This window comes from Cinclus cinclus, chromosome 4 (assembly GCF_963662255.1).
Source record: "Cinclus cinclus chromosome 4, bCinCin1.1, whole genome shotgun sequence".
In the NCBI taxonomy this organism is placed as follows: Eukaryota; Metazoa; Chordata; class Aves; order Passeriformes; family Cinclidae; genus Cinclus; species Cinclus cinclus.
The window spans coordinates 66,284,818-66,300,335 of record NC_085049.1 but is presented as its reverse complement, the minus strand read 5'-3'; the positions used below and the strand labels follow the sequence as shown (position 1 = coordinate 66,300,335).

General features: G+C 66.9%; 2 protein-coding genes across 3 annotated transcripts in view; one reads left to right on the top strand and one right to left on the bottom strand.

Moving 5' to 3' along the window:
- The window catches only part of SBF1 (SET binding factor 1), a 57,372-nt gene extending 53,816 nt beyond the window's left edge, over positions 1-3,556 (bottom strand). For both annotated transcript variants that reach the window (XM_062492415.1, XM_062492414.1), the window contains exon 1: positions 3,420-3,556. In XM_062492415.1, coding sequence (XP_062348399.1) covers positions 3,420-3,474 — 55 coding nt within the window. In that variant the 5' untranslated portion in view covers positions 3,475-3,556. The remainder of the gene's footprint in view (positions 1-3,419) is intronic.
- Positions 3,557-12,856: 9,300 nt separating this feature from the next.
- MIOX (myo-inositol oxygenase) lies at positions 12,857-15,498 on the top strand. The gene is made up of 10 exons (XM_062492575.1): positions 12,857-12,874; positions 13,494-13,556; positions 13,801-13,881; positions 14,109-14,271; positions 14,355-14,422; positions 14,518-14,627; positions 14,723-14,790; positions 15,035-15,084; positions 15,173-15,285; positions 15,390-15,498. Exons 1-10 carry the CDS (start codon positions 12,857-12,859, stop codon positions 15,496-15,498), a joined length of 843 nt encoding a protein of 280 aa, XP_062348559.1.
- Positions 15,499-15,518: the final 20 nt, after the last annotated feature.

Below are 15,518 nucleotides of genomic sequence, written 5' to 3'. Positions count from 1 at the left end.
GAACACCCCATACAGCCAGAGCAGCTCAAGGCCCGGTCCCAGAGCCAAAGCCACAGCCCTTGATAGAGTCCAGAGCCCATCTGTGCCCCTTCCAGAGGAGCAGGATGCAGTCCCAGGCCCTGCCCCACAGCCCGAGGTCACAGGGGACAAGGCTGTTCCAGGAAACCCCAGGGACAGGGTGGCTCCAGCAGCAACCCTCAGTGACCCCAGCGACTCTAGTGACCACAGCATGGCCCTGCTCCAGCATGGACCTGCTTTCAGTTTTGTTCCCACAAACTGCATTGAGGCATGGCAACATCACATGGAGCCAGGCTGAGAGGGGAGTGCTGCAGGAAGAGCTCAGAGACCCTGCCAGGGCCTGCAGGGGCTCCAGGAGAGCTGCAGAGGGACTGGGGACATGGAGGGACAGGACACAGGGAATGGCTTCCCACTGCCAGAGGGCAGGGATGGATAGAATCTTGGGAATTAGGAATTCCTGGCTGGGCTGGAATTGCCAGAGCAGCTGTGGCTGCCCCTGGATCCCTGTCAGTGCCCAAGGCCAGGCTGGACATTGGGACTGGGAGCACCTGGGACAGTGGGAGGTGTCCCTGCCATGGCAGGGGTGGCACTGGAGAGGCTCTGGGGTCCCTTCCCACCCAAACCATTCTAGGATCATCTCTCTAGAGATTCTGCAGAGCCACCTCAGCTCCCACCACACCACCAGATCCTTTCCTTTCACATCCCCAACTGCAAACGCCTCCCTGCCCCACCACAAATCCAACAGGCACAGAGTTCCTGGGGTTCAGCTCTGTTTGGAAGGTGCCAGGGCTCCAGCAGTGCCCAGGATCCATCCAGCCCTTGTGCAGCTCAGCCCAGCTTTGTTTACAGGTGAGGGTTAGAGGGAAGATGCCAGCCTGGCACAGCCCAGCCTGGCACAGCCCACGGCTCTGCCAGAGCCACCCAACCTGTACAGCAATTAGTCACCGGCAGATGAGTGCTGCTGCCCTTCCTCCAGAATTATCTAAGCGGGGGGGGGGGGGGGGGGAAACAGAGCCGGGAATGCTGCCAGGCTGATCCCAAAAGCTACAGAACCAGTGTCAGTCCATGTCCCCATCCCTGGGGACTGGCTGGCACACCACTGGGGACACAGAGCAGGGGAATGCTTACACACCTCCAGGCAGGGATGGGAATGGTTTCCTTGGGCTGTCATAGAGATGCCACAATTCTGGGTGCCTCGCGCTGGCCAGGTCATTTCTGACTGGGCCATCCCAGCAGCCAGGAGGCTCAGGCTGGTGTCTGTCCCTTCCCAGGGTATCCCGGATCCATCCCCACCTACCCACAATATCCTGGACCCACCCTCTCCCTGCAGAGGGGAGCTAAACCCAAAAAAAAGTGAATATTTACATCATGGGAACATGATTTGCTAAGTGTGAGCTCTTCCTGTCCCAGTGGCAAAGAATCATGGAGTGATTAGGATGGGAAAGGACCAGAAATTCATTTTGACCCACCCCTGCCATGGCAGGGACACCTCCCACTGTCCCAGGTGCTCCCAGCCCCAATGTCCAGCCTGGCCTTAAGTACTGCCAGGGATCCAGGGGCAGCCACAGCTGCTCTGGCAATTCCAGCCCAGCCAGGAATTCCTTCCCAATATCCCACCCAAACCTGTTCTTCCTTCTGGCTGTCCCACTACAGCCAACCACATCACCCCACAGCATCACCCTTCTCCCCAAACAAATCCCAAATGAGCCCAAAGGCACACGTGGGACATTTCTGTTCCCTTGGAAATTCAGGCTCTGGAAGCCCAAGGAAAGCCGGGCCCAAGGAAAGCCGGGCCCAAGGAAAGCCGGGCCCCTGATCCCCACCAGTCACCAATCAGCTCAAAGCACCAGTTTGAAGGTTCAGGTCCCAGCTGCTGCACCATCGGGGAGGAGATAAGGAAGAAGATGCAGGAGGAAGCAGAACAAAGGGGGTACAACCACCCAGCACCACTCCAGCCCCTCCCCCTTGCTCCCAGATGGAATCCTGGAATCCCCCAGCATCTCCTGCATCCCTCCCACCACAGGCATGGCTTGACCCATGGAAAGCAGCTCCTGCCCACCCCAGTGCCCCAGGACCATGGAACACTGGGGGAAAACACTTGCAATAACAGCAATAACAACAATAACAATAAAACACCACGTGGCCTGAGACGCCTCAAGAAACACCAAACTCTGATCCAGCTTGCTCTGCTGTCCAGCATTCCTGATACACATCTCATTCCTTCTGCCTCCCACCAGGGGCCCCTGGCTGTTCCAGGCTCTGAGAGGCAGCGGATGGGGCTGGGATCCACCCTGGGATGATGGATATGAACCAAGCTCCCAGCCACAGCAGCATCCCCCGATAACCAAACCTACGTCAAAAGGAGGATTCCCTTCCCCAGCTCTAAGCACAGGCTCCGAATAAGCTCAGCTGACAGCTGGGAATGTGCTAGGTGGGAAGAGAGGAGAGATGCTCAGGGGGAGTTCTGCACCAAAGCCCTGATTTTAGGTCACTTCATCTCCTTTGTGATGCTGCCAAAATCACTCTCCCCAGAAGATGTTAGGGGCAAGAAGCAGAGGGAAACACAATGGGAAGAGAGCTGAAATGCCAAACAAGGAACACCCCACGACCAAAACAACCACCAGCATCACCTGACAGCAAGCAGGGATGCAGGAGAGGACAGAGGAACGAGATCTGGGAGTCAGGAGCATCTGAGGGAGCAGGAAGGGCACGAGGACCTGCCTGAGGGGGTTCTGGATACCCGGGGAATAGGCCTGGGGGTACAACACTCCATCCCAGGGGCTGGGGAAGTGCACGGAACGGGGCTGGTGGTACAACACCCCATCCCAGGGGCTGGGGATGTGCAGGGAATGGGGCTGGGGGTACAACACCTCATCCCAGGGGCTGCGGAAGTACGCTGAAAGCAGGATGGGGAACAGCATGTCCCACCCTAAGAGCTGGGGATGTGCAGGGGGACAGGCCTTGGGGATATCCCCGGAGGACAGCAGTGCACCCCCTTCCCAGCCCAGCCGATGTTTCCGGAGCGGTGACAGCTCGCGCATGGCGGGGGAGGGGGACAGACTGAAAACACCCAAACCGTGAATGCGCTGAAACGCGTAGGGACGGCTCCGGCTGCCGGGAGCTTCCCGGGGAAAAGCTGCTCAGAGTGGCTGAGAACTGCCCGGTGCTGCCTGGCCTGGGACCGGCTACGGCCCCGCAACACCGGGATTGCCCCGCTCCCCCGACCGGGCTCACCCCGCACGCCCGGGACGGCCCCACAACGCCATCCCTGCTCCAGGAGCGCCGGATACCCTCCGGCCCGGCCCCACACCGAACCTCCGGCCCCGCACCCACCCCACAGCCCCGGCCCCGCACCCCAGGCCGGGGCGGGCCCGGCCCCCCCGCGTCCCTCCGCCGCTTACCGCGCTTGCCGGGGTCGTATCCCACGAGCACGAAGTAGTCAGCCAGGCGGGCCATGGCAGCGGGGGAGGGCGGCCCGGGCCGGCCCCGGGAGCCCCGCGAGGCCGCGCTCGGCTCCTCAGGGTACCGCCGCCCGCCCTCGCCCACCGCCCGCCGCCGCCGCCATCTTGGCCCCGCGGGCACCGCGCCTGCGCCACTGCCGGCCGCCGCGGGGGGCGGGGCCTAGCTTCCCATTGGCTGCAGGTGGGAAGGACCTTGTTTTCCATTGGCTGCGGGAGGTAGGGGGCGGGGCATGGCGCGGAGGAGGCGTGGCTGGGGCGAGGGGCTTCCCCCGGGGAGGGGAAGGGGGGGAGACGGAGGGGCCGGAATTGGGGGAGAGGACACAGGGACATCTCCGGGGTGCGGGGACACTTGAGTGTGTGCATGGACACCTGAGTGTGTGCATGGACACCTGAGTATGTGCATGGACATCCCCGGGGTGCGGGGACATCCCCGGGTGCGGGAACCACCCCCCGGGTGTGCACGAACCCCTCAGGTGCGGACGACCACCCCCACTCCACATCGTCCCCCTAGATGTGACCCCACACGCAGATGTGACCCCACATGCAGATGTGACCCCACACAGGTGTGACCTCCAGGACACTACCCTGAGGTGCGATGCCCCCATCCCGTGGGATGCCGGCACTCGGGGGCTCCGTGCCGCCCCTCGCCCAGGGACAGCGCGACCCTCCCGGATCCTGGAAGGGTGGCAGTGGCCCCACGGCCGCTCCTCCGGGAATTGGGATCCATCCTCGCTGTCCGCGATCCCAGCGGCTCTCACCCGGACACGGCTCCTGGTGCAACCACACGTGCACCGGCACACCTGGGGACAGGGCTGAGGTGGCAGCGTGCCCCGGCACAGCCCGTGGTAGCCCTGACACGGAGCGGTGTCCGCAGTGCGGGAGTGGCCATCCCGTTAAATTTCCGTTCCGCTCCCGTTCCATCCCGTCCCGGTGTTCGCTGTACCCGGCCCGGACCCGCCTCTGGTGCCCCCGGTCGCGGGCACTCTCCGAGGCACAGCCGGGAATACTTCCCTGGGAAAATCCCCATTCCCACTCCCCTGCGGGATGGGGGAGCAGCTCGGCACCCGGGGGGCCCTAGGGGTCCGGGCAGAGCCGTGCCAAAAGAAACGGGTACCGGGAGCTCCCCACACCCGCAGCCGTGGGGTCACCCCCCGCTGTCCCCGTGGTGTCCCCACGCTGGGAGGGACGCCCGGGGCACAGGGAATGGACAGCCCAGGGCATGCCCATCCCCCGACCTTGGGGTTCACCCCCTCCCCGGCTGGGAGGGGTCCCTGGGATGTGCAGCCGGCCCCAGCAGTTCCCCAGAGTGGGTGTTCCCCTGCACCCCAAGCCCCGGCCGGGGGTGATGCAACCCTGCCCGGCCCTTGCACCTCCTGCCCGGCCCCTCCGGCCACCGCGTGTAGGGACATGTGCAGCGTCTGGACATGGCTGGCTCCGTGCCGTGCACGGGCATCGTCCCCGGTACCGCTGCGGGGTCCCCACAGAGACCCTCGCTCCCGCACACCAGCCTGGGCCCTGCTCTCGGGCACATCCCACCTGGGAAAGGGGGGGGTTCCACAGCACGGGAAGTTCTTGGGGACACCCGCAGTTCCCAAGGTGTTGGGCCAGTGCTGACGGGTGGCATCGAGCCGTAGATGTCCCTGTGCCATGTGCCCATTCCGGCACGGCTCGGTCATCAGCTGGGGGCCCGCTCCAGAGTGCTGGGGGTGGCTGGCACCGGGGGTGGCCGTCCCCATGTCCCCATATCCCCTGTGCCTGCATTGCTGTGTCCCCGCCCGCAGGGGCTGGACCCGCACCTGGATCCCAGCTTGGGGGCTGTGTGGGCGCACAGAGCAGGGGAGACCCGGTGGGTGTTGGGTCTGACCCCATGGGACAGTGACAGGGGCCGGGGATGACCATCAGCAGGGTGACAGCCCGGGGACAGCCCGCGGGACGGGTACCCGGCAAAAGGTGACAGCGGGGACCTGGGACAGGAGCGGTGCCGGGGGTGGGAACAGGAAAACCGGGCTGATCTACCCTGGGAGCGCCCGGGGGCGTGTGGGGTGTGACCTGTCCCGTGCCAGAGTGGGACGGGCACGGGGGGGACACCCTGGGATCTGCTGGAATTGGAACTGGCAGGGATTGGCACCGGTACCGCAGGGACTGGCACTGCAGGGATGTCACCCGTGGTGGCAGCAGGTGACAAGGGAGCAGGGGCGGTGCAGGACTCGCAGTGGCCGCAGTGGGCACAGGGAGCCCCGTGGCACAGGACACGGGGTGGCGACAGGAACGGGACCGCGGGCACGGGGACACAAGGCACGTGCAGAGCACAGTGGTGCCATGTGCCCGGGATTCTCTCGTGCAAGAGCTGCTACTGGGGACCCTGGGGATCCTGGCGTTCCTGAAGATGTTGGAGACCCTGGTGTGACACTGGGGACCCTGAGGACACTGGGGACGCTGACGTTCCTGCAGATGCTGGGATCACTGGGAACACTGGGGATAGTGGGAATACTGGGGATGCTGGTGGCATTGGGGACCCTGGGGACACTCACGTGTCCCCCTCTGCAGGCCGGAAGACGCGGTTCCTTCCATCTCCCGGCCACACCCGGGAGAATTCCCGAAGTTCTCCGCACAGGGAGCCCAATGTCCTAGAGCAGCTCTGTCACTGTCCCGCAGCAGGACATGACTCCGGGACCGTGGGTGGGCACTTTGGGGGTCCCGATGGGCTCAGGGATTGGGTAGCGGCCCCTCGGTGTGAGGGTCCTGGCTGTGCCCCCGGCCCTGCCGGGACAGGGCAGGTGTTGCTCCGGGACAGGGTGGGCAGCCCTGGAGGGTCCCAGCACTCAGAGGCGCTTTTTGGGGAGCGAGTGAGGGGAGCGGGACTGCGGATGCTGCTTCCAGCCCCCTCCCTGCCCCGGGGCATCAGCCAGCAGGCAATTAAGCTAATTAAAACCTCCAGGGTTCCCAGGGCCGGGAGCCAGCAGAGAGGAAGAGGGAAAGCACTACCGGGCCCCGGGGACAGATGAGGTGACCCGGGGACGGCCGTTCCCGGTATGGTTCCAGCTGTGGCACCACTGGGTGACAGCACCCCCGGGGTGGCACCGGCGGATCAGCCGGAGTGGCGGTGACTGTGAGGTAATGCCCAGGATCCTTCCCAGGGCCCCAGGAACAGTGATCCCTGAGAAGAAGGGTAGAGAAACGGGTTCTGCCCCTGAGGCTTTGCTGGACCCCTGCCACGTCTCCAGAGCCCCTTCCTCGTGCCCAGGCTTATTCTGCTGATACCGATCCTGGTGGCATGGTGATTTTGTCCCTGGGGGTGACAGCGGCTGGCACTGCCCCACACGGGGACAGCAGGGGAGCCCCAGCCAGGAGTCGGGAATGACCCTGGGGTCGCTGTTGGGGTGCTGGGTGACAAATGTCGCTCTCTGAGATCTGCTCCCCAGATCCCACAGGGTGACACGGCCATGGGGACACCGCCGTGGTGGCCGCGGGCTCAGGGCAGGGCTCAGGGTGTCCCGCGTACCCCACCCGCGCCTCTCGGCGTTGTTTCGAGGCGGGATTTTTCTCTCTGTCTGGGGCAATCCAGCAGCAGCCCAGCGGAAGAGCCCAGCACGCCGCAGGAATTCCCCGGGAGCCATGCGGGAGCCGTGCGGGAACCGGGGATCGCGGTTCAGGGCTCTGTCCCGCTGGCCTCGGACGGCCCACAGCCCCCCGGGATCAGGTGCTGCCCCAAATCCCCCCGCTCGGCGCGCGGGTGTGTGGAGCCTTTGTGTCCCGATAATGCGGAAGAATCCCAGCGATTCCGGGCACGCGGAGGCCCCCGGCCCCTCGGGCCGGGGAAGCCGCGTCGGGGGGAAAGGGTACCCCCAACCCTAGGAGTCCTCTCCCCAGTCTCAACGGGAGCACCGTCCCGGAGCAGGGGTTGGGGGATCCCAGCGAGGGAAGCTGTGGGGACCCCTCCCCAGCTCACCCAGGAGCCCTCCAGCTCCTGCCAACCCTACCACCCGCAGTTTGGGGGAGCTGCTGCTCGACCGGTGCGGCACCGATCTGATCGCTGAGGATTTACATTCCTTAATTGTTTTACAAGGCCCCATGTGATGCTTGAAAACGTGGAATCGGCCCCGGGAGAAGCCGGGGGGGGGGGGTGCTGCACCTTGAGGGGGCGGGGGCAGATGGGACTGTCCATACTGGGGGCACTGGGCTGCACTGGGTGGGCTCTGTCCCCCCGAGCTCCGTGCCAGGGGAAGGGGGGATGTCAGGGTACCCGGGGGGGCCCTGTGGTCCCCGCTTCCTGCCGGTGCCAGGCGGGAGGACAAGGCCGAGCTTGGCCGGGCCAAGGTTAGGGTTAGGGTTAGGGTTAGGTCCACCATGGACCCGGCCCCGCCGCCACCGAGTCCGGTCCGGTGCCCGGACCCCCCCCAGTATCCCCATCCCATCCCAGTTCTGCTGCCCTCCCCGGACGGGTCCCCAGCCCCAGCGCTGCTTCCCCGGCTCCGCTGCCCCCGGGTCCTTCCCGGTGTGGGGCTGGGAGACGTGCGGTACCGGGGTGAGGTTCGGGGTGGTGCAGAGCTGGGGTGGTGCCAGGGAAGGTGTGCGGCCGGGGCCGCTGCGGAACCGGGAGGGTGCGGAGCTGGGGGGTTGCGGGACTGGAGAGGGGCCGGGGAAGGTGCGAAGCCGGTGCGGGGTCGAAGGGGCCGGGGGCAGTGACGGGTCTGGGAGAGGCGGTGCGGGGCGGGATGCTGCGGGACTTGGGGGTTGCGGAACCCGTGCGGAGCCGGTGCGCCGTGGGGGCCCGGGGCCGGTGCGGAACCGAGGGAGGTGCGGGGCTGTCCCCGCCCGCGGCTCCTCCCGTCCTGTTGGACTACTCCCGCCCGCCGGCCCCGGCGATATTTAATCTGGGCCGGGGCGGGGAGCGGCAGCACCGAGCGGGGACAGAGTCGGCCTCGAGCCCAGCGCGCCCCGAGCCCGCTCAGGTACGGCCAGGACCCCGCGCAGTCCCGTGGGCTGCGGCACACGGACGAAGCGGGGGGAGGACGGGAAGGGGGCTGGGATCTGCAGCCGGACCCCAGCGCGACCCCCCTTGCCGAGCCCCCCCCGAACCGCCCGTTCCGTCTCTCCCGCAGCCGCCGCCCGTCCCGTCCCGTTCCGTCCGGCCATGCGAACCCCGGCCCCGCTGGCGCTGGGTTGCGTCAGCTTCGCGCTGTGCCTTTTGGAGTTGCCCCACGGCCGGGCCCTGCCGCCCCGCAGGTGAGGGACCCTGCGTGCACCCCAGCTCTGATCCCTGCTCCGATCCCTGCCCGGACCTCTCTCGAGCCCTCTCCCGACCCCCTGCCCGGGACAATACCCCCCCCCTCCCTCGCCGCTGCCCGAACCCCCTCCCTGCTCGTCCTGCCCGCCCGCACCCCCTTTTTCCGCACCCCAACTCCGCGCCCTCCCCGTACCCCCCGGAATGAGGAACTGGGGTGTCCGGGGACACCGTTTCCACCCGGGCCCGCACCCCTGGGGGATGCGGTGGGGTCCCGACCCCCGAGATGGAGTCACGGCACGCCCGGGGGTGCCAGGCGTGCCAGAGCCGCCGAGGTCTGGCACACGCCGGGATAGAGATTTTGTGTGTGCCGGAGCTCGGGGGTCCCCAGGGCTGGTGTTGGTGCCCGGCGAGGTCTGTGGGGTGTCGGTGTCGGGACAGCCCCCAGCGTGTGAAGTGCGCACACCCCACACGTGTGTGTGCGTGTCCCTGCTCGGGGAGCGCGTCCGGGCCGGCCCCGGCGCCCGGGGATCGCCGTCTGGTTCCGGGGGTGCGGGAGGGACACGGCACCCCGACCCCACAGAGCCGAGGGCTGGGCTGGGGGTGGGGTGCTCTGGGGCACGGGACGAGCATTAAATGGGGAGTAAATATTTTTTTAAAAAAGGGAAACGAGAAGGACGAGATTAGTAAGTGGATCAAAAGCTCGAGTTCCTTGGAACTCAGGAAGCGTGCCCTAAGGAAAGGGTGTCCCCGGGACAGGGGCACGAGGCACAGGGGGTTCTGTGGCACTGGAGGTGTGTCCTGGGGCCGGACACCACCCCCCCCCCCCCCGGCTGATCGGGGCACGTGGATGCCGGGGCAAAGGCAAAGGCCGTGGGAATGGCGTGGGCGGAGCGAGGGGAGCCGGGGGTGGGCGCAGGGGGAACCGGCGGGTACCCCGGGGTGTCGTGAGTGCGGGACACGTGTCCGTGTGCTTGGGGTACGTGTGTGCCTGCAGGTAGCGGCTGCTCCCCTGCTCCGGCTGCTTCCTCCTCCTCCGGAAGCCGCGGGCACAGCGGTGGCTCCGGGCTCAGGAGGTGACACCCCCGCTGCTGCCGCGATGCCACCCCCTGCCCGGGTGCCGCAGCTCCTTCCCGCTGACCCTGTCCCTTCTCTCCTGCAGGCCCCCCTCGGCGCGGAGCCACCCGGAGCGGATCCCTGCTCTCCCCAGAGACCCCCCGGTGCCGCAACTCTTCGGGACCCTGCGACACCGAGCCCTGGTCGCCCGGCACGGCCCGTGGATCACCCCCCGGCACCGCCCGCTCGCTCCCCTCCCCCTCCCGTGGCACGCCCGGCGCCTGATCCTGCGGCACGACCCCCGCCACCCCCGGGGCCGCCGCCACGCCGGGGGACACCTGGTGCGGGTGGGCTGCGTGCTGGGCACCTGCCAGGTGCAGAACCTGAGCCACCGCTTGTGGCAGCTGCGGGGACAGTCGGGGCGCCGGGACTCGTCTCCCATGAACCCCAACAGCCCCCACAGCTACGGCTGAGGGGGCAGAACGGCTCCGCCCCGCGGGACCCTCTGAAGCTCTTCCACGGGCACTCGTGGCCGGGCTACCCCGCGCTGCCCCCTGGCCACCGCCACCCTGATTGCGGCCACAATCTCCTGATGGAGCTCAGAGCACCGGGGAATGCGAGCCGGTGGCCAGCGGCGGCCCGCGCTGGCCAGCGATGTCCCACAGGAGCTGGTGGTGGCACCACGGGGACTGGTGGTGGCCCACAGTGACTCACGGCGGCCGGCGATGGCCCATAGTGACTCTTGGTGGCTCAGAGTGGCCCCTGGTGGCTGGTGGCGGCCCGTGGTGACCCGGGTTGGCCCGTGGTGGCTGGCAGTGGCCAATGTGTCCGGGGCAGGTCCAAGGGCCACCGGGAATCCTGCTGACCACAGCAGCACCGGGACCTTGTGCAAGACCCTCCGGCCACGCTCCTGCTGACTCAACATTCTCCCGGAGCCCCCAGCCCCCCAGTCCTTGCCCAGGTCCCCCAGGGTGACACTGGGGATGTGGGGGTTCAAGGACAGGACACAGGGATCTCACTTCGGGAGAAGGGGGACAGGGCAGCCCCCAGCACTTTGGGGGGTCCCACTTGGGGTTCCTTCCTGTGTGCTGGGGTGGGTCCTGTCCTCAACATGAACATTGTCCCCTCCCCTGACACCTTGTCCACTGTCCCCAGGCTGTGCCACCCAGAGTCCCGCAGGAGCTAGCGATAGGGACATGTCCCAAAATGTGGGGGGGGGGGGGGGGAGCGTGGGGGGGGGGGGGGGGGGGGGGAAGGGGAAAGGTTGGGGTCCTGTCCTGGACCTCTTAGCCTTGTCCTGTCCAACCTGTCCCCTGCTGCACCCTCGGGGACACCCCCACAATCATGTCCCCACACAGGCTGGTGGCCCATGGACACAGGGGGACATATGTGACATTCCTGTCACCCCAGAGTGCCACTGTCACCCCATGGCATGGTGGGACAGGGATGTGTGACCCCAGGTCACTGTCCCACCTCCTTCCCCTCTGCCAGGAGCAGCGGCCCCCCCTTCCCTCCAGAGCACCCATATTCCCGGGAACACCCCCATTCCCAGACCACTCCATCCTCAGGAGCAGCCCCATTTCCTCAGGGGCACCCCCAGTACCAGGAGCACCCGTATTCCCGGGCACTTCCCCCATTCCTGTGAACACCCCCGTTCCCAGAGCACTCTATTCCCAGAAGCACTCCAGCCCCCGGACCACCCCAATCCTCCCAGGAACACCCCCATTCCCTCCAGAACACCCCTGTCCTCCCAGGAGCCCCCCAAACACTTCAGGGTACCCCCATCCACAGGAGTACCCCCATTCCCAGAGCACCCCATTCCCTTCAGAACACCCCTGTCCTTCCAGGAGCACCCCAAACACTTCAGGGCACCCCCATTCCCAGGAACACCCCATCCTCAGGAGCACCACAAACACTTCAGGGCACCCCCAGCACCACGAACATCCACATTCCCAGAACACCCCATTCCTCCCAGGAGCACCCCAGCACAGCTGGGGTGTCCCGGGAGGTTCTGGGACAGGATATCCCCTGGATGCCACATGGACGGAGCTGTCCCTTGGGTGTTCATCCTCTGGGAGCTTTCGGGACAGGATGTCCCAGGAATGTCTCAAGGTGTCTCCTGGGGGAGGGGTAGGGGTGTCCCGGGACGTTCTGGGATGCGATCCCATGGATGCCACCCGGAGCTGTGTCCACCCCATGGGTGTCCCAGGATTTGTCAGCCCCCCGTGGAGCTCCCGAGGGGCGCGGGGGGTCCCCAAGCCTTTGTCCCCTCCCCTGGTGTCCCCAATGAGCCCGACCCCCTCCTGCCCCAGGTCGCGGAGCGTTGCTGCTTCCCGGGAATCCCGGTTTGTGTGGAATAAACGAAGTGTGTGAGGAGCCGAGATGGAACGTGGTGAGGATGGGCATGGGAATCCCATAGGGATGGGCACAGCGACCCCACAGGGATGGGGCACGGTGATCCCATAGGGGTGGGACAGCGATGGGCATGGTGATCCCATAGGGATGGGGTATGGGACAGGGCACGGTGATCCCACAAGGATGGGGCAGGGATGGTCCCTCAGGGGCAGGAGGTGACAGGCGGGGGCCGCGTCCCCAGGGATGCGGGAACAGAGTGGGGACAGTGCGGACACACCCACATGTGTTTGATACCCCTGCCACATTCCCCAGGGGGGAACATGCCCGTGTCCGGCCGTGTCTGTGCCATGCCCAAACGTGTCCGTGCCCACCCGTACCCTGTCACACCCTTGCCCATCGCGCTGTCCCCGTCCGGCCAAGCCGATGTCCGGCCTACCCCGGGGCAGTGCCAGCCCGGTTCCCCCCGCTCTGCCCCTAGCCCCCCATAGTGTCCCATGTACTGGGCCGGCTCCGCTCCCCGTGTCTCTGCGGGGTCACTCCGCACCCGGCGGGTCAGCGGGGCTGGGGGTGCTCAGCCCGAGGGTCCCCCAGCCCCCCAGGCGGGCGCGGGGTCAAACATTAACCGGGCCGGGTTAACTGGTCACCGATTGTCCTCGCGGGACAATCACAACCGGGCGGGTCCCCCGCGCTACCCCCGCCATAAAACCGGGGGGTCCCGCGGCCCGTGAGCCCCAGAGCCACCATGAGCAGCCTCCAGGCGGTGAGTGCAGCCAGGGGGGCTCGGGGCACTCACCTGGGGGGACAGCCACACCTGGGCCACCCCAGACCCGGGGGTCAGGGGAGACCCCCTCAGCGACGTCCTCCCTGCTGGGGGGAGGGGGATACCACTCCACGAGGGACCCCACCCCGAAGAGTCCCAGCCTAGGGGGATCCCTCTTGCAGGAGAGGGTCCCCAGCCTGGGTGGGGATGGGGGGATCAGGGCCTGGGGGGGGGGTTTCACAGCACCCTCGGGGCTGAGCAGGGACCCTAACATTGTCCCCACCCAGGGACAACCTGGGCTGAACCCTGCCAGGGATCGGGGACAGCACGCCCGTGTCCGTCTGTGTATGGTGATCTGTGACTCGGTGTGACACTGTGTGACATTGTGTAATTTTGTGTGACACTGTGACCCCCTGCCATAGTGTGTGCGATCCCACGCGACCAGGTCACTCCTCGGTGGCAGTGTCCCCAGTCTCCTGTACCTGTCCCGCGGAGCCTGGGCCAGAGAAACAGCACAGGACCCTTGATCCCCTCTGTCCCTGTGTCCCCGGGCTGGGGGCAGGATGGGACCCTTGAGCCACTCCCATCCCTCTCCCCTGTCCCGCGTTGCCCCCCGCAGGGCCCCGACTCCTCCGAGGAGCCCAAACCCGTCAAGGCAAAGACCGAATTTCGCAACTACACTGTGAGTGGGGGGGGGGGGGGGGGGGGGGAAGGGTCCCTAGGGTCCCCAAAACCGGCTGGGCGTCGGAGGTGGGGGGTTCGACTGCATGGGGCGGGTGGCTGCCGGACCCTGGGGTCCCATTGGTCCCTGGAGTCCCGCCCTGCTGCCGGGATCAGCTGCGGGGCACTCTGGCACCCCAGGCCAGGTGGGAGGACACGGGGGGGATGCCCCCGCAGCCCCCCCAGCCCCCGGTGCTGCCCCGCAGGAGGGGAAGCTGATCGACCGCGTGTACAACACCTACCTGCTCATGCACACCCACCAGACCGTGGAGTTCGTCCGCAGGAAGGTGGGGACTGCCCCAATGTCACCCTGTGTCCCCCGGGGTCACCACAGTGGGGGGTGGGAGCCGCGGGTCCTAGTCCTCCTACCCCAAATCCATCCCCGCTGCCCCCATCCCAGCCCGTTTGGGGGGCACCGATGGGCACCAACCCCACCCCGTCCCCAGCCCCGGGGAGGGTGTCGGGGTGGGGATGGCGGTGTCCCCCACGATGTCCCCGTGTCGCGTGTCCCCAGAGCGCGCAGTACGGCTCGTGCTCGCTGCGGAGGATGAGCGTGATGGAGGCGCTGGAGCTGCTGGATCAGCTCGTGGACGAGTCGGACCCCGACGTGGATTTCCCCAATTCCTTCCACGCCTTCCAGACGGCCGAGGGGATCCGCCGGGCGCACCCCGACAAAGGTAGGACCGGACCCCACCTGTACACGGCCTGTCCCCGCCGAGGTCGCCAGCTCCGCGGGTGACACGGCCCCGCTCACTCCTAGACTGGTTCCACCTCGTGGGGCTCCTGCACGACCTGGGCAAGGTGCTGGTGCTCTTCGGGGAGCCCCAGGTGAGAGGGACGGTGAAGAGGAGGTTCGGAGGGGGGGTTCCTGCCCAGGCCAGGTGATCCTCGGGGGGTGTTGTGACCCCTCTGCCCCCCGGCAGTGGGCCGTGGTCGGGGACACCTTCCCAGTGGGTTGCAAGGTGCAGAAGTCGGTGGTTTATGGGGACTCCACCTTCCACGACAACCCCGACACCAAAGACCCCCGGTACAGGTGAGCGGGAGATCCCGGGGGGGGGGGGGGGGGGGTGGGTGGGAATCGGATCAAGCCCCTCACCCCCCCCCCCCCCCCCCCCCCCCCATCCCCAGTACGGAGTACGGGATGTACCAGCCCGGCTGTGGCCTGGACAACGTCCTCATGTCCTGGGGCCACGATGGTGAGTTTGGGGAGGTTCTCTCCTCGGGGCAGGGCTCCCTGCCCCCAAACAGGGCCCTGGTGCCCCCTGGGGCTGTGATGACCCAGCCCCCCCCCCCCCGCCCCCCCCCCCCTTTGCAGCCCTTGGTGCGGGGCAGGGGCTGCTCTTCTGGGGGGCTGCAGTTCCCATGGGGCTCTGTCCCTCTCAGGGTCTCCCCCACCGGTGGGGGTCCAGCCCCTCCCACATCCCCCCCATCCTTTTTCAGAGTACATGTACCAAGTGATGAAATTCAACAACTTCACCCTGCCCAAGGAGGTGAGCTCATGCTGGGGGGAGTTTAGGGACCCTCGGGAGGTTTAGGGGTGCGGGGGAGCACCCTAAATCTGTGTCCCCCCCACCCCAGGCCTTCTATATGGTTCGCTTCCACTCCTTCTACCCCTGGCATGCCCACGGCGACTATGGACACCTGTGCTCCGAGGAGGACCAGCGCATGCTGCCCTGGGTCCGAGAGCTCAAGTGCGCACCCGGGGGGGGGGGGGGAAATGGGGGCTCGGCCGGGTCCCCCCGCGGGTTTGGGGGGGCCAGCCCCTCTCCCTGACCCCCTCTGTTTGCCCCCACAGCAAGTTCGACCTGTACACCAAGCAGGAGGAGCTGCCTGATGTGCAGCAGCTCCGTGCTTACTACCAGGGTCTCATCAACAAGTATTGCCCAGGGCAGCTCTGCTGGTGACCACCCAAACCCTGCCTGGC